Source organism: Ranitomeya variabilis, chromosome 2, assembly GCF_051348905.1.
Source record: "Ranitomeya variabilis isolate aRanVar5 chromosome 2, aRanVar5.hap1, whole genome shotgun sequence".
Classification (NCBI taxonomy): Eukaryota; Metazoa; Chordata; class Amphibia; order Anura; family Dendrobatidae; genus Ranitomeya; species Ranitomeya variabilis.
In genome coordinates, this window is record NC_135233.1 from 424591181 (window position 1) to 424617541 (window position 26361).

At 49.2% G+C, this 26361-nt stretch overlaps 1 protein-coding gene across 4 annotated transcripts in view; it reads right to left on the reverse strand.

Moving 5' to 3' along the window:
- Positions 1-22101: 22101 nt before the first annotated feature.
- FAR1 (fatty acyl-CoA reductase 1) overlaps positions 22102-26361 on the reverse strand; it is a 38980-nt gene continuing 34720 nt past the window's right edge. For all 4 annotated transcript variants that reach the window (XM_077286668.1, XM_077286670.1, XM_077286669.1 and 1 more), the window contains one exon: positions 22102-24902. In XM_077286668.1, coding sequence (XP_077142783.1) covers positions 24740-24902 — 163 coding nt within the window. In that variant the 3' untranslated portion in view covers positions 22102-24739. The remainder of the gene's footprint in view (positions 24903-26361) is intronic.

Genomic DNA, 26361 nt, shown 5'->3' on the forward strand with positions numbered 1-26361 from the left:
TAGATGGCGGCACGTCACATCCAGGAGATGGAGGATCAGTCGCCACTAGATAGGGGCACATCACATTCAGAGATGGAGGATCAGTCGCCACTAGATGGCGGCACGTCACATCCAGGTGATGGAGGATCAGTCACCACTAGATGGCAGCACGTCACATCCAGGTGATGGAGGATCAGTCACCACTAGATGGCGGCACGTCACATCCAGGAGATGGAGGATAAGTCGCCACTAGATGGCTGCACGTCACATTGAGAGATGGAGGATCAGTCACCACTAGATGGCGGGACGTCACATCCAGGTGATGGAGGATCAGTCGCCACTAGATGGCGGCACGTCACATTCAGGTGATGGAGGATCAGTCACTACTAGATGGCGGCAAAGTCACATTCAGGTGATGGAGGATCAGTCGCCACTACATGGCGGCAAAGTCACATTCAGGTGATGGAGGATCAGTCGCCACTAGATGGCGGCACGTCACATCCAGGTGATGGAGGATCAGTCACCACTAGATGGCGGCACGTCACATTCAGGTGATGGAGGATCAGTCGCCACTAGATGGCAGCACGTCACATCCAGGAGATGGAGGATCAGTTGCCACTAGATGGCGGCACATCACATTCAGGTGATGGAGGATCAGTCACCACTAGATGGCGGCATGTCACATCCAGGTGATGGAGGATCAGTCACCACTAGATGGCGGCACATCACATCCAGGTGATGGAGGATCAGTCACCACTAGATGGCGGCAAAGTCACATCAAGGTGATGGAAGATCAGTCGCCACTAGATGGCAGCAAAGTCACATTCAGGTGATGGAGGATAAATCGCCACTAGATGGCGGCACGTCACATCCAGGTGATGGAGGACCAGTCGCCACTAGATGGCGGCACGTCACATCCAGGTGATGGAGGATCAGTCGCCACTAGATGGCGGCACGTCACATCCAGGTGATGGAGGATCAGTCACCACTAGATGGCGGCACATCACATCCAGGTGATGGAGGATCAGTCACCACTAGATGGCGGCAAAGTCACATCAAGGTGATGGAAGATCAGTCGCCACTAGATGGCAGCAAAGTCACATTCAGGTGATGGAGGATAAATCGCCACTAGATGGCGGCACGTCACATCCAGGTGATGGAGGACCAGTCGCCACTAGATGGCGGCACGTCACATCCAGGTGATGGAGGACCAGTCGCCACTAGATGGCGGCACGTCACATCCAGGTGATGGAGGATCAGTCGCCAATAGATGGCGGCAAAGTCACATTCAGGTGACGGAGGATCAGTCACCACTAGATGACGGCAAAGTCACATTCAGTTGATGCAGGATCAGTCACCACTAGATGGCGGCACATCACATCCAGTTGATGCAGGATCAGTCACCACTAGATGGCGGCACGTCAGATCCAGGGGATGGAGGATCAGTCACCACTAGATGGCGGCACGTCACAATCAGGTGATGGAGGATCAGTCACCACTAGATGGCGGCACGTCACATTCAGTTGTTGAAAGATCAGTCACCACTAGATGGCGGCACGTCACATCCAGGTGATGGAGGATCAGTCACCACTAGATGGCGGCATGTTTTCAACAACATTGTTCACACCCCCATGGAAAACTTTTGCAGAGGATGTCTGTGAAATATCAGAAATCCTGTGCAGATATTTGCGGGAAATCCAAGTTGTTGTTTTTTGGAATCATTAACCACACGCACCATTGTGGAATGAAGGATTGAAGCAGAGAAAAGGAAAAAAAAAAAAAGGAAAACATTAGACCATTTTCAGCTAAAAAAGTATGCCGGCCTCTGGGGTAAAAAAATAGAATTAGTCTTAGGCCGGGATCACTCATACGCGAGATACGGCCGAGTCTCGCAGGTGAAAACCCTGCTCTGGCGCCGGCACTCCGGAGCGGAGCGTGCGGCCACATAGCAATACATGGAGCTTCATGCTCCGCTCCGGAGTGCCGGCGCCAGAGGAGGGATTTCACCTGCGAGACTCGGCCGTATCTCGCGTATGTGTGATCCTGGCCTTACCGGTAATTCGGTTTCTAGGAACCTTCCACGACAGCCACTTCGGAGGTTGTCTTCCCCGCCCTAATAGGGGACAGGAACACAAAGAGGTTAAATACCCTTCTCCTTCCTGCAACCACCAGTGTTTTCCTGGACACCAGCATGTATAATTACCACGAAAATGCAGGAATCATCCAATACGAAAAAATATCAGATAGGGAGGGAAATTAGTGCTGTTGTGGAAGGTTCCTAGAAACCGAATTACCGGTAAGACTAATTCTATTTTCTCTAGTCCACAGCCTGCAGAACTCGTCTGCCAAATGTTAAATCCCTATTGAAATTTAGCCTGTAATGTCTGGTGAACGTGTGGATGGACGACCAGGTGGCGGCTCTGCAAATCTGCTCCGATGAAGCATTCCCCCTCTCTGCCCATGATGTTGCCATCGCCCGGGTAGAATGTGCCTGGTGGATCAAGTTTCTGTGATGAATAAGCCAGGCAAATAGACTGCTTGATCCAATTTGCGATCGTGTTTTTTTCCGCTTTCTTGCCTTTGTTTCGGCCTGAAAACTGTATGAATAAATTTTGATCGATTCTCCAGGCTTCAGTCTGTTGTAAGTAATGCAGGACCATTCTGCGGACATCAAGGGTGTGAAAGGTCTCTTCCTAAGGCTAGGGTCACATTGCGTTATGTGACCGCGTTTAACGGACTACGTTACACCGCGGCATAACGCGGTGTTAACGTAGTCCGTTAACGCCGCCATAGCCTGTAATGGTGAACGCGTCGCTAGCGCCCGCCCAGATTGGGCGAGCGCTAGCGATGTGCCGTCATTTGAGTGACGGACCTCGGATGCTGCTTGCAGTGTCCGCGGCGCGCCCGAGGTCCGTTCCTCGCTAGTGCAGATCGGGGATCTGCGCTAGCGGGGACGCCGAACGCGGACCCTAGAGAAGCATTGCGTTAGCGCAATCCGCTAGCGCTATGCGCTTAACGGATTGCCCTAACGCAATGTGACCCTAGCCTTAGGGTTGGAGGGGTTTGGACAGAATGAGGGTAGCACAATATCCTGGTCCCTGTGGAAACTTGAGACCACTTTAGGAAGAAAAGACTGATCTAGTCTCAGTATAATGCTATCCGTAGTGAGTGTGAGATAAGGTTCCTGTATCGACAGAGCCTGCAATTCCCCTATACGTCTAGCCGTAGTTATTGCGACTAAAAAGACTGTCTTAAGGGTTAGGTTTTTTATAGTCATTGAATCCAGGGGTTCAAATGGATTTTGAGTTAGACCCTTGAGTACAATATTGAGATCCCAGGGTGGGACTTTGCTACGGAGTCTGGGACGCATCCTGGATGCTGAAACCATAAAACGTTTAATCCAGCGGTGGCCGGCTAAGTCCCTATCAAAAAAGCTACCAAGGGCTGACACTTGCACCTTGAGCGTGCTAGGAGTAAGGCCCATCTCTAATCCCTTCTGTAAGAAATCTAAGACCCGTGCAATATTAGGATGGAAGGGGTCTGGGGATTCTGGGAGGCACCAGGATGTAAATCTTTTCCAGACTTTGGCGTAGATGGCATTGGTCACTGGCTTTCTGCTTTTTTGGAGAGTCTGGATTACTTTATCCGAGAGACCTCTGGCTTTTAAGATTTTGGCCTCAGTAACCATGCCGCCAGGCTCAGTTTATGAAGATCCGGATGTAGTAGGGGACCCTGGTAAAGAAGGTCGACTTTCTGAGGTAGGAGCCAGGGACCTTCTAGGGCCATATCCAGTGGGGCACCATACCAGCTCCTGCTCGGCCATAGTGGTGCGATTAGAATTGTGGTAACTCGGTCTGTCCTGATCTTCTGAAGTGTCTTCGCCAACATGGGAATAGGTGGAAAGGCATATGCGAGGTTGAACCTCCACTGCTGTGAAAATGCATCTATGCCTTGCGGTCTGTCCGCGTGATAAAGGGAGAAGAATGCCTTCATCTTTGTATTTTGTCCATTGGCAAACAGGTCCACTTCTGGGGTTCCCCACCTTGAGGTTAGGGACAGAAACACGGCTTGGTCCAGGCACCACTCCCCTGGATGTATGTCTTTCCGGCTGAGATAGTCCGCCTGAGTATTGTCTACTCCTCTGAGATGTACTGCCGAGACTGACAGAAGGTTCTTCTCCGCCCAGGAAAAGATTCTTGCGGCTATCTCTTTTAGACCGGCATACCTTGTTCTTCCCTGGTGTCGTAGGTAGGCCCACTGTGGTCATGTTGTCCAAATAAATTCGAACGTGGTGATTTTGGATTAACATAGATGACGCTTTTAAAGCTTGTTCCACGGCTTTCAGTTCCCGCAGGTTTGAGGCACTGCTGCTGATGTTTGCTGGCCATCGTCCCTGGAAGTGATAACTGTCCACCACTGCGCCCCAGCCCTGTTTGCTGGCATCTGAGCGGAGTGTCTTCAGGGGAAGCTGGTCCCAGCTCACCCCCTTTTGAAGATTTTTGTAATCCAACCACCAGTTTAGGGCCGATTATACGTGGCCGGGGAGCAAGATCTTCTGGGTCAAGGGGACCTGTCGCTTCCTGGAATGTAGGAGCACGTAGGTCTGTAGAGTTCGTGTGTGAGCCTGGGCCCAGGAAACCGCTTGGATGCATGCGGTTAGGGAACCTAGAGCAGACATAGACTCCCTGAGGGTTGGTGCTCGCTAGTTCCTGAATTTGGTTATTTTCTGGACAAGGTCGATCTGACGATCTCTGGGTAGAAATGATGTTCTTTCTTTTGAGTCCAGAATAACCCCCAGAAATTTTCTTCTCGTAGAGGGACAAATTTCTGATTTCTCCAGATTCGGGATCCAGCCCAGGGATCTTAATATTTCCAGGGCCTTTGTCACATCCGCCTCCAGACGGGGAGTAGATGGTGCCATGATGAGGAAGTCGTCTAAGTATGGGACTATACATATTCCCTGGTGACGTATGAAGACCATGGCTTCTGCCATGATTTTTGTAAAAACCCGCGGAGCTGAAGAGATGCCGAAGGGTAGGACGTTGAACTGGAAGTGTTTGATTTGCTGCCCCTGTGAGACCGCGAATCTGAGGAATTTCCTGTGTTCTGGGTGGATTGGTACATGGTAGTACGCTTCCCTCAGATCCACCGTCGCCATTACCCAATTCTGTCCTATGAGGGGAATCAATGATTTGATTGATTCCATCTTGAATCTTCTGTAGCGGACAGATTCTTTCAACGGTTTTAGGTTTATAATAATCCTGTTTTTCCCCGACGGTTTTGTTAGCAGTAAAAGACGTGAATAGTGGCCACGTCCCCCCTCCAGCTTTGGTACCTGAGAGATCACATTTGACTGGAGCAGGTTTTGTAGATCTCTTAGTAGGGGAGTTTTGAAGATGTGGAGTTTGTAGGGAGGTTATTTTTAAATATTGTGGGGGAGGTCTCTCGAATTCTATTTTTAGTCCCTCTCGTATAGTACGGAGGACCCATTGATTTGTGGAGATGGACTGCCACTGGGTGAAGAAGAGTGAGAGACGACCCCCGACCGGAGCAGTGTCATTGCTTATCTGGTGTCTGTTGAGTCTGGGGAACAAGGATGTTCCTGCCCTTGCCTCCCTTGGGGTAAAGGTACCGTTACACTAAGCGACTTACCAACGATCACGACCAGCGATCGTGATCATTGGTAAGTCGTTGTGTGGTCGCTGGGGAGCTGTCACACAGACAGCTCTCTCCAGCGACCAACGATCAGGGGAAAGACTTCGGCATCGTTGAAACTGTCTTCAACGATGCCGAAGTCCCCCTGCAGCACCCGGGTAACCAGGGAAAACATCGGGTTACTAAGTGCAGGGCCGCGCTTAGTAACCCGATATTTACCCTGGTTACCATTGTAAAAGTACAAAAAAAACACTACATACTCACCTTGTGATGTCTGTCACATCCCCCGGCGTCCACGCGCTGCTGCAGAGAGCTTTCCCTGCACTGAATGTGTCAGCGGCGCCGGCAGTAACAGCGGTGACGTCATCGCTGTGCTCTGCTTTACGGCCGGCCGGCGCTGACACATTCAGTGCAGGTTAGCCGCCGGCGGGGGACGTGACAGACATCAGAAGGTGAGTATGTAGTGGTTTTTTTTAAATTTTACAATGGTAACCAGGGTAAATATCGGGTTACTAAGCACGGCCCTGCGCTTAGTAACCCGATGTTTACCCTGGTTACAAGTGAACACATCGCTGGATCGGTGTCATCGGTGTCACACACACCGATCCAGCGATGACAGCGGGTGAGCAGCGACGAAATAAGGTGCTGGCCTTCTAGCTCCGACCAACGATATCACAGCGGGATCCAGATCGCTGCTGCGTGTCAAACACAACGATATCGCTATCCAGGACGCTGCAACGTCACGGATCGTTCTCGTTGGAAAGTTGTTCAGTGTGAAGGTACCTTTACTCCATCTCCCTGTTTTGCCCCTTCCCCTATAATCCTTGTGGGAGGATGTGTCACGGGGGGGGGCGAAAAAAGCGTTTCCTGGGATTTCTGCGTTCAGGGAGCGATTTCTTTTTATCTGCTGCCTTATCCAGGATATCATCCAGGATAGGACCAAAAACATGATGGCCCTGGAAGGGAATGCTGCATAACTTAGACTTAGATATGAAGTCACCACCCCAGGATTTTAACCAAAGTGCTCTCCTAGAAGAGTTTGAGAGGACAGCACCTTTTGCGGCCACGCGGACGGACTCAGCTGAAGCATCAGCTAGGAATCCTGTTGCTTTTTGCAGCAGAGGGAGGGAGTCTCCTCTCTTGGGGTGCCCTGTACCAAATGATCCTCGAGCTTGCTTGGAAAGCCATCATGGAAAGCCCTCTACTCTGTAGCACTTTTGTGCTTGTCTTTATTATTATGTATCATGGAATATAATTTATATATAGGAATTGGGCATTCCACATAATTTTTTTCTTCTTCACATTGTTCCCATGATTACTGCTATGTCTGGCCGATATGTTTATATATACATATATATATATATATATATATATATATATATATATATATATATATAAATAATCACTCATACTACATTTTTATCCAACATTGGAAGACTTGGTATTTTTCCCTGTCGTCGCTTTTTGGCGGTACTCATGTGATAAGTGGGTGGGGAGTACGCCTTAGTGTTCTTTTTTTGACGCATTCATTATCTCCAGGATATGATATTGTCTATACACTATACAAGACTTTAGCCTGAGGCATGTGTACGTTTTCAAATTTCTTGATGGCTATCATTTTCTTTTTGCACAAATGTACACTTGTGGGAGAATGTCTCTCCACTCACGTACTGATATCATGTAAAACACACTTCTTTGGTTTGCTGTGTTTGTGTTAAGTGCAGGTCTCATTGCTTAGGGGTCTTGCTTATTATCTTTGATGTCATCTTTGTGCGTTCGCACTCTAAAGTGTCTGTGCCCTTAACAATTGTGGCTCCCATTCACTGGTAATGTCCAGTATACCTTTTTATATTAATTTCAATTATTTACTGCGCAATTGTTAAGTAGTTCTTTTTATTCTTCATGGGCTTTATTTGTGCCCCGTAGATGTGTATTATAATGTGTAATATTTGTAGACTGTTAGTATGTGAACGCACTTTATCTGTTCTTTGACATTTGCTTTACGTGCAGCTCCTTTTGCTGCAGGGGATATTATTTTCGTCCTGCGCAAGTGCAATGAAGTCTGCCTATATTTGCTCATTACCTCTACTGCCGCTTGAGTGAGTGCGCATTATATATAAAAGGTCCATTGCGTCTTTTGGTTGTATGGTCCTTATTTATTAGCGGCCGCCAGCCTTTTTCTGCGTATGCGTTATATATCCATCTTTTCTGTGCGCCGCAGGTGTGTATTATAATATGTGTAGACCGCCAGTGTGTGAACGCACTCTATTTGTTCTTTGGCATTTGCATTAAGTGCAGTTCCTCTTGCTGCAGGGGATACCACCATCCTCCTGCGCAAGTGCAATGAAGTCTGCCTTTTATCGGCTTATCACCTTTACTGCCGCTTAAGCGCGTGTGCATTATAAAGAGTCCATTGTGTTCTACGATCTTTATTTGTTAGCGGCCGTCAGCATACCTCTGCGCATGCGTGGTACATTCCAAAGTCTTTGTTGCATATTACCCGGTTGTACCTTGTTCTCTTCCGGGTTGTTGTGGCTCGCGCGTGCGCATTTCTGCCCGAGCCGTCCATTTTGGTGTACCCGGCGTTCTGCTTACATGCACTTCAAAGGTATGGCGTCTTCTAATGATATGTACTTCACGTGCCTCTCCAGCTGTTTTGTATTTATGCCACTTTGGAAGCATGTAGATAAAGTGCTTTAGAGTCCTTCACTATCACCCCTGATGAAGCCACTGCCATGGCGACACGCGTCGGGTCTTTGACCCCCCATGGTCCCTTTTCCCGGTTCACATACATTGCTGTGAGGCAGGCTCTATTGGTGTTTTTCCCCATCATGGGCACCTTCTCCATGGGGATGGTAAATGTTAGCTTTTGACTCTACCTTTTGGAGTATGTTATTGCTTGGTCATTATCAGGAGGGAAATCCGGCTGGTCTTCCCACTATCCAGTATTGCACTCGGATATATTTATTGTCTTGGAAGACTAATAGTGACTGGCTATATATATATATATATATATATATATATATATATATATATATATATATATATATATATATATATATATATATATATCATGCCCATAAAACTTGGCCGATATAGGCTCATATTATAAGGTCTGCTCTCTAGCATGGATTGTTTATGCTATTTTTTGATATAGTATTACCACTGGCTTTGTATGTGTGGGTCCAAGGGGGTCTACCTCGTTATGGGGTTTGTTATTTCACTGTTTTTAAATGTTTTTATTGGTTCTTTGTGTGTTTTGGACTCTAATAAATAAATTAATCATTTTTCTATCAATTTATTGATACGTGACATTATTGTCTAGAGTGTTCCCCAGTTGGTTATGTCTTTTTTCTCATTTTCATTCGTTTACATTTGACATACCTTGGGTTGATTCCCCTTTATTGCTTTAAGTATTGTGGTTGGTGCCCTCCACCTCTTTCTATTTCGAGCTTGCGTAACCAAACAATCAAAGATCTAGCTACGCACGTGGAGGCTATGTTGGTTTTTAACAGATTTGCGGAGGTGTCCCAGGACTTTCTTAGCAGACTCTCTATCTTCCGATCATTGGATCTTTGAGCTGCGAAGAGTCCTCAAATGGAAGGGCCGTTTTTTGTGTTACCCTGGACACCTGCACATCAACTTTTGGGGTTTCCCATAAGGAGTTATCTCCGTCCAAGTGGAAACAATTATTTTTTTAGCTCTGAGGGGATGTTAAGAACTTTCTCAGGGAGACCCCATTCATGAAGGATTAAATCCTGAATATTCTTATGTACAGGGAACCCCTTTTGATCTTTGGGCTTTAACCCTTCGAACATTTCGTCCTGTACAGTAAGCTTAATTTCTTCATCCTCCACCCCCATGGTGCCTCTTACTATAACTAATCAGATCACCCATATCCTCAGAATTGAAGTAATACTTTTTTCTTTCTGATTTAAGAGTGGGGATGGAAGTGGAACCCTCAGTCTCCCAAACGTCCTCCGAACCCGAGGATTGAATTTCTCCTGAATTAGACTCTACTGGGGCCTTCTTCCTCTTTTTGGGAGGAGGTGGAAGAGGAACCGGAGTCTGGGAGAGGCTGGCCATGGAAGACTGGACCTCTAGAACCTCATCTGTACAGGACTGGCAGAGCCTTTTCCCATAAGTAGATGGGAGTCTGGTTGCACAAACTTTGCATTTGCGGCTGGCCTTTTTAGGATCAGAGACCTTTTCTCCCTAAAAAGAGAGAAAAAGGGCTTTAAGCCGCTAGAAAATGTATACGTATTATGGATAGCAAGGGCTACCCTGCTACTTACAGTAGGAGGGGTACGCTGGGTTCTGCAGATGCAGAACAAGGGGGTTTGTCACAGTACATGTCCGTCCGTCACGTCAGACAGGCCTTACCTGGTGGTCCCCCGTCCGGATCTTTATAGGATCGTGGGTCAGCGTTTTCTTGTGCTCCTCCTCCTCCTCCTCCTCGTGGCCCAATTGGGGGGAGATCCACCAAACACACCCCGAAATACTGCCCCGGGCGTTAGGTCTAAACAACTGAACGGCGCGCGCTCCATCGTGGAACGCACAGGGGATGAACTGGAAGTGACACGCGCGAGGAGCGACGCGCACCACCCAGAGAGCCCCAGCGCGGACCGCCCGGGACGCAGGAGGAGGAGGAAGCCGGGAAGCTACAGGAGGCCCCCGGCATGCACATCACCGCCCCGCTTTACCCCTAAAGGAGGCGCAGGAGGAGCGGTGAAGGTCCCGAGTCCCGCCGAAGGGGGAGACGGGAGCAGCGTTTAGAGGAGGGGAGCCCGACCTCAGCTGCCCGGCTTATTTAGGTATGTGTGGAGCTCCGATCGCCGGCCACGGCAGCCCCTTCAGATCCTCTTCATGCCCCATAGGGGACAGGAAAACACTGGTGGTTGCATGAAGGGGGGGGTATTTAACCTCTTTGTGTTCCTGTCCCCTATTAGGGTGGGGAAGATAACCTCCGAAGTGGCTGTCGTGGAAGGTGACTAGAGAAAAAATAAATTTCCCCACATCGTTTCCGTATTGTTAAGGATGCGATATCAGACAGAGCTGTAATACAGGTAACAGCCTGAGGACAGGAGTGGCGCTATTTATAAGGGGACAAAGGGCCTATTACCAAATCTGGGCCCTGGTCATGTGGCCCCCACCGCATACAGGGTCTGAGTGCCGTGCTATATCTCATTCATTACGATCCACAAATAACAGGCCGGGGTCGGCACCGTCATCCAGCTGCCTGTAATGATACGCAGAGCAATCATAGTGCAGACAGATGTAATGGAGACTCGGGTGACATTAACCATAAACAATAAATGTGCCAGGAGTCGAATCGGGAAACACTTTATAGAATTGGCCGCAATGTCTTCTACTGGGACCAGTCGGTCCGACCTTCCAGATGTGTGGCGCTCGGTGCACCAGCTGCTCCTCCTCAGCTGTTTGGCCTTGCCTGTTCTGTTTTCTCTGCCGGACCTCAGAGGACCAGACCACCGTCCTCGGGTCTGTGCGGAATCCCCTCCTGGCCATCTTCCTCAGTGTGCACAGTGATCTAGGCGACCATCTCTGCCCAAAGAACCGCAGAGGAGTAGAGTAGTAACTCTGCTCTGACCCCGCTCCTGTCTTCTCGGCTCCTAGGTTGTCCCTTCTTCTTGTGTGTCCCCATAACATCCTAAGCGTGTCCAGGGCCCAGATAATATCCAGGGGCCAAACATCCTGCAAAGCAATCACAGCTCCATACAATTAGTATGAGGACTAGAAGTCACACGTCATGGGTGCTGACCGGCACCACTGTGCCGGGACGGCCGATGTACCTTCTGTCACATCGGTGACAAACCTTGAAGGCCGCCCATGTCCTCAAGAACCCATCCGATGGCTCATCTTCTCCAGTGGTGGGTTTCCGACCTCGAGGACCCCCACTGAGATGGAAAATGAAGGGGACACAGCTGCAGTTCCCTCCCCAGCAGGAGTGGGGCGCACGGAGCAGGGTGGGTATCGTGGGCAGGAAAACCCTGTAAGTCTCAATATGCCACACTTTCCCGTGGCTTAGGCAGCCGCTGCAACATTTAGGCCGGCGTCACACTAGCGAGTTTTACGGACGTATGAGAGGTGCAGAAAATACGGATTGCATACGGTACAATGATTCTCTATGGCCCAGCTCCTATCTGCCGTATTTTACTGATCCGTATTATACGGCCGTAGAAAATCGCAGCATGCTGCGTTTGTCACCGTATTGCGCAAAATAAAAAAATCGCCAATGAAAGTCTATGGGGGCGAGAAAAATACGGATTACACACGGACCAGCAGTGTGACTTGCGAGAAATACGCAGCGGTGTTCTATAGAAAAGCCGGCAATTTAATTGCCGCCTTTTTCTTTCTCCTTCACAAACCCGACATGATATGAGACATGGTTTACATACAGTAAACCATCTCATATCCTTTTTTTTTTTTGCATATTCCACACTGCTAATGTTAGTAGTGTGTATGTGCAAAATTTGGGCGCTGTAGCGTGTAAAATAAAGGGTTAAATCGCGGAAAAAATTGTCGTGGGCTCCCGCACAATTTTCTCCGCCAGAGTGGTAAAGCCAGTGACTGAGGGCAGATATTAATAGCCTAGAGAGGGTCCATGGTTATTGGCCCCCCCTGGCTAAAAACATCTGCCCCCAGCCACCCCAGAAAAGGCACATCTGGAAGATGCGCCTATTCTGGCACTTGGACACTCTCTTCCCACTCCCCTGTAGCGGTGGGATATGGGGTAATGAAGGGTTAATGTCACCTTGCTATTGTAAGGTGACATTAAGCCAGGTTAATAATGGAGAGGCGTCAATTATGACACCTATCCATTATTAATACAATAGTACAAAATAGTTAATAAAACACACCCACATTATTACAAAGTACTTTAATGAAATAAAGACACAGGATGTTTTAATATTTTATTATACTGGTAATCCACCTGAAGACCCTTGTCACCTGAAACAAAGTTAAACAAAACAAACAATATTCCATACCTTCCGTCGTGCAGTCAGTCCCACGATATAAATCCATCTGAAGGGGTTAAATCATTTTACAGCCAGGAGCTGTGCTAAGCTAATGCAGTCGCTCCTGTCTGTAAAATGTTGTGAATGAATGGAGTGCAGGGGAATGTCCTGTAGTTACCTTGAGTCACGGTGATGCGCCCTCTGCTGGATGTCCTCATATGAACTCGAGCCTGGGAATTTTTCCCACGCTCGAGTTCATATGAGGACATCCAGCAGGGGTGGAATCAAGGTAACTACAGGACATTCCCCTGCACTCCATTCATTCACAACATTTTACAGACAGGAGCACACATGCATTAGCAAAGCTCCTGGCTGTAAAATGATTTAACCTCTTCAGATGGATTTACATCGTGGGACGTGACCAGAACGACGGAAGGTATGGAATATTGTTGTTTGTTTTGTTTAACTTTGTTTCAGGTGACAAGGGTCTTCAGGTGGATTACCAGTATAATAAAATATTAAAACACCCTGTGTCTTTATTTCATTAAAATACTTTTAAATAATGTGTGTTTTATTAACCATTTCGTACTATTGGATTAATAATGGATAGGTGTCATAATTGACACTTCTCCATTATTAACCTGGCTTAATGTCACCTTACAATAGCAAGGTGACATTGACCCTTCATTACCCCATATCCCACCGCTACACGGGAATGGGAAGAGAGTGGCCAAGTGCCAGAGTAGGCGCATCTTCCAGATGTGCCTTTTCTGGGGTGGCTGGGGGCAGATGTTTTTAGCCAGGGGGGGGCAATAACCATGGTCCCTCTCTAGGCTATTAATATCTGCCCTCAGTCACTGGCTTTACCACTCTGGCGGAGAAAATTGCGCGGGAGCCCAAGCCAATTTTTTCCGCGATTTAACCCTTTATTTTACAAGCTACAGCACCCAAATTTTGCACACACACACTACTAACATTAGTAGTGCGGAATATGCAAAAAAAAAAAAAAAAAAAAAAGGATATGAGATGGTTTACTGTATGTAAACCATGTCTCATATCCTGTCGGGTTTGTGAAGGAGAAATGAAAAGACGGCAATTGAATTACCGACTTTTATGATATCTAGCGCTGAATTAAATATAAATACAGTATGAATATATATATATATATATATATATATATATATATATATATATATATATATATATATATATATATATATATATATATATGTTTTAACGAACATTTGAGCCGAAAAATCCATTAGATGTCGGTTTTGCAAGCCTGCGAGAAAATATTGCATTACGGATGCCATACGGATTACATACGGAGGATGCCATGCGCAAAATACGCTGCCACACCCTGCCTACGGATGACATACGGACCACTATTTTGGGAACATTTCTGCGTATTACGGCCGTAAAAAACGGACCGTATTTTCATACGCTGAGTGTGACGCCGGCCTTATAGCGTTCATAAAGAACATCCAGCAGCATCTGGGAAATAACTCACATTTCATCAGAGAAAAGATGAACAATGGGCTTTTCAGTGCCGGCCGGCCCTGTGCACAGTGCGAGGGCGGGGAGTGGGCCCGGTATTCAAGACAGGCGCTGATGGCTCGTTCTGTCATATTCTGGGTGCCGGGGAAGTCATCTGTGGGGCTCATTCATTCAGCGTCCCTCAGAGATGACTAGTGCGGTAGACCCCTCTAAATAAGGCCTAAGGGTCCGCAATAGTACGGAGTTATGGTGTATGGTACCGCAAAGGTCTTATACAAATGGGCCTTGCAGAAATCCTCGTGCTTGCTGCAGGAAGTGTGACCCACACATATAAATATGGGGGTCTCTAATAGTTCTCTCCATTAATTTCTAAGCAAGATCCAAAAATTAGCCAATGAAGGAAGTGGGGTACGCACGGCCATCGCTCCAGAAGAGAGACGCCTATTCTCTAGGGTGACTGCGGTCCCACTACTGGGACCTGCAGCCATCAATGGTCTATCACATGGATGTGCCAGAAAAGTCTAGGATAAGAATACCCCCTTTAATCTCCTACTCCCCCAGAGAGATCACCAGGGATCCCAGCACCACCATAGACGAGCGTCTCATCTCCATCTTATTGTCAGATTATAAGATGCCGCGGGGGGACTTCTCTACAGCCAGGCGCCATCTGGTACAATATCAGTCAGAGCGTTTCATCACCTTCACGTTTCTAGCCCCCACTTTAAGGACAGCCCTGGATTTTATGACCATTGCAGCTTAAGTGCTGATCCCCGCCATTAAAGTTTGATAGGTTTCGTCTTTAGTTAAATGCGGGTCAGATGTGAAACGCTATAGGTTTCTCTTTCCAAATGAAATATTTACATGAAAGAAGGAGGATAAAGATACGGCGACGTCCGCTGTGCCCGTACCGTCCAAGGGAACACCAAGAGTACGGAACACAGTGGTGGTGCCCGTACAGACCAAGGGAACACCAAGAGTACAGAACAAAGTGGTGGTGCCCGTACAGAGCAGGGGACACCAAGAGTACAGAACACAGTGGTGGTGCCCGTACACACCAAGGGAACACCAAGAGTACGGAACACAGTGGTGGTGCCCGTACAGAGCAGGGGACACCAAGAGTACAGAACATAGTGGTGGTGCCCATACAGACCAAGGGAACGCCAAGAGTACAGAACACAGTGGTGCTGTCCGCACAGAGCACAGGAACACCAAGAGTACAGAACATAGTGGTGGTGCCCATACAGACCAAGGGAACACCAAGAGTACAGAACATAGTAGTGGTGCCCGTAAAGAGCAGGGGACACCAAGAGTACAGAACATAGTGGTGGTGCCCGTACAGAGCAGGGGACACCAAGAGTACAGACCATAGTGGTGGTGCCCGTACAGACCAAGGGAACGCCAAGAGTACAGAACACAGTGGTGGTGCCTGTACAGTCCAGGGGAACACCAAGAGTACAGAACATGGTGTTCCCTTGGTCTGTACGGTCACCACCACTATGTTCTGTACTCTTGGTGTTCCCCTGGACTGTACGGGCACCACCACTGTGTTCCGTACTCTTGGTGTTCCCCTGCTCTGTACGGGCACCACCACTATGTTCTGTACTCTTGGTGTCCCCTGCTCTGTACGGGCACCACCAATAAGAGTACAGAACATAGTGGTGGTGCCCATACAGACCAAGGGAAAACCAAGAGTACAGAACACAGTGGTGGTGCCCGTACAGACCAGGGGAACACCAAGAGTACGGAACACAGTGGTGGTGCCCGTACAGTCCAGGGGAACACCAAGAGTACAGAACATAGTGGTGGTGCCCATACAGAGCAGGGGAACACCAAGAGTACGGAACACAGTGGTGGTGCCCGTACAGTCCAGGGGAACACCAAGAGTACAGAACATAGTGGTGGTGACCGTACAGACCAAGGGAACACCAAGCGTACAGAACATAGTGGTGGTGCCCATACAGACCAAGGGAACACCAAGAGTACAAAACACAGTGGTGGTGCCCGTACAGAGCACAGAAACACCAAGAGTACAGAACGTAGTGGTGGTGCCCGTACAGAGCAGGGGAACACCAAGAGTACAGAACAAAGTGGTGGTGCCCCTACAGACCAAGGGAACACCAAGAGTACAGACCATAGTGGTGGTGCCCGTACAGACCAAGGGAACGCCAAGAGTACAGAACACAGTGGTGCTGTCCGCACAGAGCACAGGAACACCAAGAGTACAGAACATAGTGGTGGTGCCCGTGCAGACCAAGGGAACACGAAGAGCACAGAACATAGTGGTGGTGGTGCCCCTACAGACCAAGGGAACACCAAGAGTACAGACCATAGTGGTGGTGCCCATACAGACCAAGGGAACACCAAGAGTACAGAACACAGTGGTGGTGCCCGTACACACCAAGGGAACACCAAGAGTACGGAACACAGTGGTGGTGCCCGTACAGAGCAGGGGAACACCAAGAGTACGGAACACAGTGGTGGTGCCCATACAGACCAAGGGAACACCAAGAATACAGAACATAGTGGTGGTGCCCGTACAGAGCAGGGGACACCAAGAGTACAGAACATAGTGGTGGTGCCCGTAAAGAGCAGGGGACACCAAGAGTACAGAACATAGTGGTGGTGCCCGTACAGACCAAGGGAACACGAAGAGCACAGAGCATAGTGGTGGTGCCCGTACAGACCAAGGGAACGCCAAGAGTACAGAACACAGTGGTGCTGTCCGCACAGAGCACAGGAACACCAAGAGTACAGAACATAGTGGTGGTGCCCATACAGACCAAGGGAACACCAAGAATACAGAAAATAGTGGTGGTGCCCGTACAGAGCAGGGGACACCAAGAGTACAGAACATAGTGGTGGTGCCCGTACAGAGCAGGGGAACACCAAGAGTACGGAACACAGTGGTGGTGCCCGTACAGTCCAGGGGAACACCAAGAGTACAGAACATGGTGTTCCCCTGGACTGTACGGGCACCACCACTGTGTTCCGTACTCTTGGTGTTCCCCTGCTCTGTACGGGCACCACCACTATGTTCTGTACTCTTGGTGTCCCCTGCTCTGTACGGGCACCACCACTATGTTCTGTATTCTTGGTGTTCCCTTGGTCTGTACGGTCACCACCACTAAGAGTACAGAACATAGTGGTGGTGCCCATACAGACCAAGGGAAAACTAAGAGTACAGAACACAGTGGTGGTGCCCGTACAGAGCAGGGGAACACCAAGAGTACGGAACACAGTGTTGGTGCCCGTACAGACCAGGGGAACACCAACAGTACAGAACATAGTGGTGGTGCCCGTACAGAGCAGGGGAACACCAAGAGTACGGAACACAGTGGTGGTGCCCGTACAGTCCAGGGGAACACCAAGAGTACAGAACATAGTGGTGGTGCCCATACAGACCAAGGGAACACCAAGAGTACAAAACACAGTGGTGGTGCCCGTACAGAGCACGGAAACACCAACAGTACAGAACATAGTGGTGGTGACCGTACAGAGCAGGGGAACACCAAGAGTACGGAACACAGTGGTGGTGCCCGTACAGACCAAGGGAACACCAAGAGTACAGAACACAGTGGTGGTGCCCGTAAAGAGCAGGGGAACACCAAGAGTACAGAACACAGTGGTGGTGCCCGTACAGAGCAGGGGAACACCAAGAGTGGGTCATTCCATATCAAGTGATCCAAATATGAATATTTTTTTTACTTGACGTCTTTAGATTTTTTTTATTTTTTGTTTTTATGAAGTACAACTTTAGTTAATTACAAATTAAAAGTTTTGAATTTTTTTCTTCATCAGTTAATTTTTTACAGATTTCTAAAGTTTTGAAAAAGTGCAAATTTTGGCCTGGTATGGCTTTACATTTTTTATCATATCTCAGGCTAGAATTAAGATAAAGAGGCGGGAGAGGCATCATTTTTCTCAGAACGTTACCGGCTTTCATTTGATATGTCACAAGACTATGTTTCTTTATATTTTGTTTTGAAGAAATCAAATTCAAAATTTTGATCCGCAATTGTGAAATAAACATATGTTTTAAAATTGTGAAAACATGCATGTGTGTTACTTGTGTTCTTGATTATATTTGTGCAAGGATTCAACTTGGGACCTATCACATTTGTATTATAAAAAGTCACTTCTACGTCTTCATTTTCACAATCTTTGGAGAGTACAGTAGCCCCCACCCACGCCAATCATATTCACTAGTCACATAACCAGTTATGCCATGCATTGCCAATCTTGTGCTGCCTTCTACCACTTCATGGACTTCACTGTCTCTGCTGAATGAAGAAATCCTTGTTTTTATTTCTGTTTCCCTACATGGAATGACAGTGTGGTATTGCTGAGTGAACCCATCACAGGGGTGATGGGTTCTGCTTCCTGTATCTGATGTTTTCACAAACTCTCCTCCTCTTCATAGTCCTGGTTCGTACAATACATGAACTGGATGTTAAGATTTTTCTCCCCCCATTTGAACAGTTGCATGGGTGCTAACATTTGGTGTGAATGTGGCCTCTGGAGGCCCGAGCTGCCGGCCTGTCATCTGCTCTGCATTCACTGTCTACCCCTGCTCATTCTCAGATTGAGCCCTAACAAAGCTTTCTCCTCTGTGCTCTCCTGCTTCTAATACTCTGTAACATAAAATAATAAAGTAATATGTAACAATCATGGATTATTTGGTAAATATGGAATAGGGACCCCACATTGTTACACCACAGGCTGAACAGATCTGAATTAGTCTAAGGTCACATTGCGTTAGGGCAATTTGTTTAGCGCTAAGCGCTAGCGGATTGCGATTGTTTATTTTGTTTCTCTATCTTTTTTCTAGCCTGAGTTACGAGGAGAAATGTAAAGGCAGGCAACACCAAAATTCGCCCTTTTTCCAAACTTTGAAAATCAGTAAAAAAAAAAAAAAAAAAAATTTCTAGAATGTTTTTTTCTTCACATTTTGCATTCTCTGACACACTATTACCAAATAACAAAATCTCAAAAGAATTAAAAATCTGTCCTTTTCTATTAACAAATCGACCCCTCAATAACCAAAACTTTTCATACGATAAAGGGTTAAAAAACAAACTTTAGGAGCATGAAAACCACGACCAAAATTAGGTTTCAAGGCTGAAATTTCCTCTTCAATAGGCAACACTTCAAGGAGCTGGAGAAAATAAGAAACATTGCAATTTATAATTCCTCAGTTTACAGGTCGGTATCTAGGTTACCAGCTACCGCTGCAGTCAGAGTGGCCGGTTACCTAGGCAAGGAGCAGTTTGAGAGCGCTGCTCTGGAAAGCTTTGCTTCCCTTGCCCTCCTCACATGATACAGAAGCCTCATAATAACAGCATCGCAGAGGAACATCCAGGAAAGCAGTGCAACAATGCCGGAGGTCCGAACTGTCAATCATTCAGGAGCATCGCCTCCCAAGCCTGGGAGTGGTGAAGGATGAGAACACCCCCCATTAAAGGGACATGAAGAAGAAATTTAGTTTTTTGTGGTTTAGTTGGTGCAAGTCACAAGTTAATGGTGTACTCCCTTCTTAGACATTTAGGTCATAGCCAGAAGACAAACAATAGATAACTAACAAATGCGGATCCTAACCCTGGCGCCATCACCGATCTCCAGAATTGGGGTCCCCCATCCAACCTGGTACATGCTGGTCATTGGAGACAAGAGGACAGAGGCTAGGAGTGTAACTATAGTGGGGGAGGGCCTGTAGACCCTCTGGAACCATTTTGAGAAGACCAACACCATTAAAGATCTGCCTGTAATTATTCAGGGCCCTATTAGGGATTTTGTATTGGGGGCCAACGAGCCCCAAGTTACATCATTGGGCAAAGAACATGAGGATGAGCTGGTGTCCATGACTGATACGAGCACTTACCTTACCTTCCTTCCTCCGCCCGGATGCACTGATGGCACCAGGGTCCAGAGACTCCCGTTTTGGAGATTGCGGCTGAACACAAAATCAAGAGACTTTGTAATAAATGGTTTTTTTTCACCTGGATGAAGGTTTCATTCTCAGAATGTTCAGTTCTTGTGTAAAATATGAATTCGGTAAAGAAAACCTTCCTATTACTGAGATAGACTGTCAGCTGCTCCTCATAGTCTATGGAGAGGGAGGAGCTCTGCCGGTAACTCCTCCCTCGCCCCTCGACCATGAGGAGCAGCTGACATCGACTATCTCAGTAATAGGAAGGTTTTCTTCACTGAATATTGAGAATGAAACCTCTGTCCAGGGGAAGCAGATTTCTCTAATAACATTACAAAGTTTCTTATTTTCATGTGCACTGTTGATTTATCAAATAAAAACTGAATTGATGATCAAGTTTGAAGTAAAGTGTGGAAACATGTATGTAACTGCGTTTTGCAGGGCCTGCATTTAACACCCCACACGTCTGAGAACAGCGGACTCGGGGTAACAGATCACCTCGGTTTCCCAGCGACACATTTGCTGTGACAGATTTTCATCCATTCAGCAAATCTGCGAGGAAGAGAGAGGATTTAGCAGTCGTGCCCATTTCTGCCATATGGCCTGAGAGCTTTACGAAGTGATATAATCTGGCTCGCATCATTGTACCCACATCCGAGGGGGCAGAGAGGGGTCTCCGGCCATTAACCTCAGTACCGCGCCCGCCATGGTCCACTTTATGTCTGTGCACATCCTTGATCGGACATTTAACGAGTGACCGAATATCTATTCTAAGCAGTGGGGGGGGGGGATAATCGGAGACCCCGGTTTTGCCTCATGACCTTTTTAGGACCATGATTAAGAAAATGATTATTATCCTCACCATTTGTGTCACGAAGTTGTCGAAGTAATTTCTGTTCTGTACGTGAAGCTTCGGGGGTCTCTGGCCGAGTATGAAGCCTTGTTGGCAACGCTCCACGGGAAAATAAAAATTATACAAGTGATCTATCAGAACAAAAGAAAAAAATCGGTGGATGCGTCACAGCTGAGGAAATTACCCCCCCCTGCAAGTCTGTGTTCTCCAACCTGGGACTTGTTGCAAAACTACAACTCTCATCATGCCACAACTGGCAGGTCGCAGGTTGGGTAACACGGCTGCAAGACGACATCAACCCGTTAGGCCATGGTCAAAAATGCAAAAATGGAGGTGTCCACACCAAAACACACTCTAGCAATCTGCTTTGGTTATTGCATTTTTGAGTATTTGGCAGAGTGAATGAGATGCCCTTAAAGGGTTACTCCAGAAGCAACGCAGGCGAGGTCACATGCAATCAATGGAGGAACGAGCGCAGCCACTTCTCCCTTCAATTCTGGTCAGACTCCAGGAGGGGAAGAGATGGGACCTACCGGACATTCATGCCGACCTCTTTTGCCTACACAAGGGGTATTTTCTGCAGACTTTCCAAAGAGAAATCTGTGCATAATCCATGTTTGCTGCATGTGGTTTTCTGCAGATTTCTCGCATAACTTGCTGATTTTGCAGCACATTTGCCCCTTGCGGCCTCACCCGTCAGTCTGCAGCATTATTTCTGCATGCACAGGACCGGAGAACATGGCCGTCTTTATCCATGAAGGGCACCATCGCTGTCCATAGTGTTGGAGCAGAACTTACCCGATAGTCTATCTTCAGCACTGGCAGCTTTTATCCTTGAGCCGTGATCTGTGACTTGACCTTTCACAGTTCACGTGGTCAAAAATTCTCCATTATGAGGGACTTGGTCGACCTCATGCTTTACACTGCAGCACTGTCCAGCTTAGCTCTAGTTTATAAACGCAGCAACATTTCAGTATAAAATTAACAGTGAATGTTTCCATTACAGAAAGGTACAGACATGGTAGAGCCTCAGCAGGGTCACCCACAACGTTATAGACCCATCAAGACATGAGACCCCTGTCACCGGAGGACAGCTGTGGAGTACGTGCCCGACTGACGTCACATTCTCCAGGGACCGCGCCGAAGGACAATACCTCAATCAACCCAGCAATCAATATCACGAGGAAGAGGAAAAAACAAACAAGAGGCGGAAATGTCACAAAAAGTCATAATTTATTTATTTTTTTGTCCTGTCGCCGACCACGGTCTCTCACACTCCGGTGCGGTCCTGGACCGTGGCAGCAACAGAGGAATTAAAGGCTATACAAGTGTGAAAATAAAAAGAGCAATGACATTTCACGTGTTACCGAACCTGCTGCGCTCCGAAATCAGATCCACACCTACAGGAAACAAGGTGCCTGGCGGATCAGCATCGCACAGCGTGATGACGGAGAGTGGGGGTTATACCTGCCGCCGGTGGGAGTGCAACATCCATTACGGGAAAAGGGACTGTGCCAAGTGATGGGACGAGAAACTGAAGGCCGGGGGGCCACATGTGCCCACACACACAGGCTGGGATGGGCGACAATGCCCACACACGCAGGCCGGAGGTGCCCATGTCCACACACACACGCTGGTGGGCAACGATGCTCCCACACACAGGCCAGGGGGCCACACGCGCCCACACACGTCCACATACACATGCTGGGGGGCAACAATGCTCCCACACACAGGCCAGGGGGCCACACATGTCCCCATACACATGCTGGGGGGCATCAATGCCCCCATACACAGGTCGGAGGCCACACGCGCCCACACACAGGCCACACGTGTCCACATACACATGCTGGGGGGCATCAATGCCCCCATACACAGGTCAGAGGCCACACGTGTCCACATACACATGCTGGGGGGCATCAATGCCCCCATACACAGGTCGGAGGCCACACGCGCCCACACACACAGGCCAGGGGGCCACACACACATGCCGGGGCGCCATGTCCACCTAAGGCATTTTCAGCCGTTCTACCATCTGTGGGTCCGACCACCTCCTATACAAACACATTGATATGAAACGCCCCTTCTACATCTGCGGTCATTTTTTATGAACTTTTTAATTGTCCCAAATCATCACTACTGAATAGCAAATTTGCGACAGGTAAAAAAAAAAAAAAAAAAAGCTTCAACCGTTTTGTGTATACAGCTCCTACAGACACGGGTCTCCATAGTAACAGAAAGCCATGAGTATATTGTCTGACCCCGCAGTCACGCTCTCCTGTCGGTCACTCAGAGGTCTGCACATCGGCCACCTGATCTCGATCCGATGGGCACAGACGTCTGAATGAGCCTCAATCCAACAGGCTGTCAAAAAAAGAATAAAAATTGTGAGCAAGTGGAAAAAAGCCTGACTGCAGGATCAGACTACAAGGATTGGATTGTAGTCTGTTACCATGGAGATTTATAGACCTGGATAGGAGCTGTAGACACTAAACGGTGAGAGATTTTTTATTGAAATCTATTGCAAAGATGCTGCATTTTAGATGTGCGGAAAAATGGTGGCTGCAGCCTTAACGCCTGTCGAGGAGACAATATGAGAACTTCGACCTCTGATGGAAGCAGCCAGGTGGCCTCTGTACACAAAGGCATCAGACTTCTTCCCGGACAGCGCCACACTATCACTGGTTAAGGGTGGTACTGCAACCCCAAGGTGAACTAAACTGTAAAACCAGGAGGGCCCATGGACAGGAGGGGGCACCGTTACTAGTGACATTTCTAATCCCGTACCTCCCCTTTAACAAGTACGTCAGGCCAGGTGCAGGGCTGCAGTTTTATGGGGAGAAATAATCCGTAATGTGAGCTGAAGCTACACAGAGATCAGAAGCACGGCCCGGACACCGCTATAGATGGAAGGTGTCCAATCCATCATACCTTACACTGCCATCACTCTCTACAAGGATAACTCTACAGAGGGGAGGTCGTGTTGGTGCAGTAACAGGGAGGAGGCGATAATGAGGGCGCAGCCCAGGGGGACAAGACGTATGACTGATCAGTGACGAAAGGGCCCGCTGCTCATCCCACTTTATGGAAAGGGATTTTTTAGGACATATAAAAAGTACAAACAAAATGGCCAAAACCGCTTCAAATCGATTGGTTACACGTACGCAGTGCAAAGAGTCGGGGCGAAGAAAAAGGGCGACAGAGAAATGTAAAAAAAAAAGGAAAAAATATATAAACGGTTACAAAAACAGAAGCGTAAAAATACAAAAAACTAAAGAAAACATAAAAGATTAGAAATTAAATAAGGAGAAAAGAGGCAGCAAAAGCGAAGCAGTCACTACAGAGAACGATCGCTGATCCTGACACTACAACTCCCAGCATACCTCCTCTGTAATTCCTGCTGGACTCGTCCCTATAATTGATGCGGATCGTGTCAGGACCAGGGATATTGTCCATTTCCAGGAGGAACAGCAGAGGAGCGTCCTCACACAAGCTGTAGCAAAATTATAAGATTAAGGAGTTTGCTAGAGTTTATTACAGAAGACAGGGTCAGGAAGGCGGAGGCGTCCTTTGTCGCCCACACTGGGCTGGCTATGCTGGGAGTTTTAGTTTGCCGCTTACTACAGATACTTGATGCTAGAACCCATCAGCGTCCACCACCAGGCGTGGCACGTAGCGGTGTGTGACCGGGGATAACATCGGTTGTGTTTAGTGGCGGCCGGCTCGGACATGTGCGGTTTTGTTACTAAGGTACACTTGGAAAACGGATATCATGATGGTCGTACACGGATGGCTGTATACAGTCTGTGCAGTCTGCGCTGTGTGCATAGATGTCCAGGCGAGGCGTCCGGCTCTTCAGTATCTCATGGTGCTGGACGCCCGGAAGTAAGACAGAAACTTGAAACACAAACTAACCACAAAGTACCAGATGTTCCGCGCCATCTGAGAGCGCGCGATGAAGACGCGCCAGATGAGGACCACCAGGACGGTATTGAATCCATAGCGAATGTTCCTTAACCTGGAATAGAACGAGAAGCCATTCTTAAAGGGGTTGTCCCATGAGCAGCAGACATCACTTATATACAGAACAGGAAATAAATGGATGATCGCTGCCCCCACTGATCATGAGAACGGGGCACCCGAAACCCACTGTGTGCAATGGAGCGGTAATAAGCGTGTGTGTGCGACCACCTCCTATAGGCGGTGAATGGAGCGATGGTCACACATAGTCACTGCGGCTTTAGTTACAGGGGGCTTTGGGTCCTCGTTCTCCGCAGTTGGACCCCAGTGACTACATTCATCTCGTCTGACATGTTGTTGTGTATGGGACAACTGATTGATGAATGTCAGTTTTCGGCTCTCCTGACTCCTGGTGTCGTCCCTCTGTTACTTCTCCTGGACAATATGAGCACACCGTGGTCCCGGCTGTGGGGGGCGCCGCACACCGTGGTCCCGGCTGTGGGGGGCGCCGCACACCGTGGTCCCGGCTGTGGGGGGCGCCGCACACCGTGGTCCCGGCTGTGGGGGGCGCCGCACACCGTGGTCCCGGCTGTGGGGGGCGCCGCACACCGTGGTCCCGGCTGTGGGGGGCGCCGCACACCGTGGTCCCGGCTGTGGGGGGCGCCGCACACCGTGGTCCCGGCTGTGGGGGGCGCCGCACACCGTGGTCCCGGCTGTGGGGGGCGCCGCACACCGTGGTCCCGGCTGTGGGGGGCGCCGCACACCGTGGTCCCGGCTGTGGGGGGCGCCGCACACCGTGGTCCCGGCTGTGGGGGGCGCCGCACACCGTGGTCCCGGCTGTGGGGGGCGCCGCACACCGTGGTCCCGGCTGTGGGGGGCGCCGCACACCGTGGTCCCGGCTGTGGGGGGCGCCGCACACCGTGGTCCCGGCTGTGGGGGGCGCCGCACACCGTGGTCCCGGCTGTGGGGGGCGCCGCACACCGTGGTCCCGGCTGTGGGGGGCGCCGCACACCGTGGTCCCGGCTGTGGGGGGCGCCGCACACCGTGGTCCCGGCTGTGGGGGGCGCCGCACACCGTGGTCCCGGCTGTGGGGGGCGCCGCACACCGTGGTCCCGGCTGTGGGGGGCGCCGCACACCGTGGTCCCGGCTGTGGGGGGCGCCGCACACCGTGGTCCCGGCTGTGGGGGGCGCCGCACACCGTGGTCCCGGCTGTGGGGGGCGCCGCACACCGTGGTCCCGGCTGTGGGGGGCGCCGCACACCGTGGTCCCGGCTGTGGGGGGCGCCGCACACCGTGGTCCCGGCTGTGGGGGGCGCCGCACACCGTGGTCCCGGCTGTGGGGGCGCCGCACACCGTGGTCCCGGCTGTGGGGGGCGCCGCACACCGTGGTCCCGGCTGTGGGGGGCGCCGCACGCCGTGGTCCTGTGCACTCAGTTGGGAGTGCCAGGTCGTGCTAGGACACGTCCGTCTGACAGCTGTCATTTTTAGGAGTAATAACCATGCATAAAACTGACATTA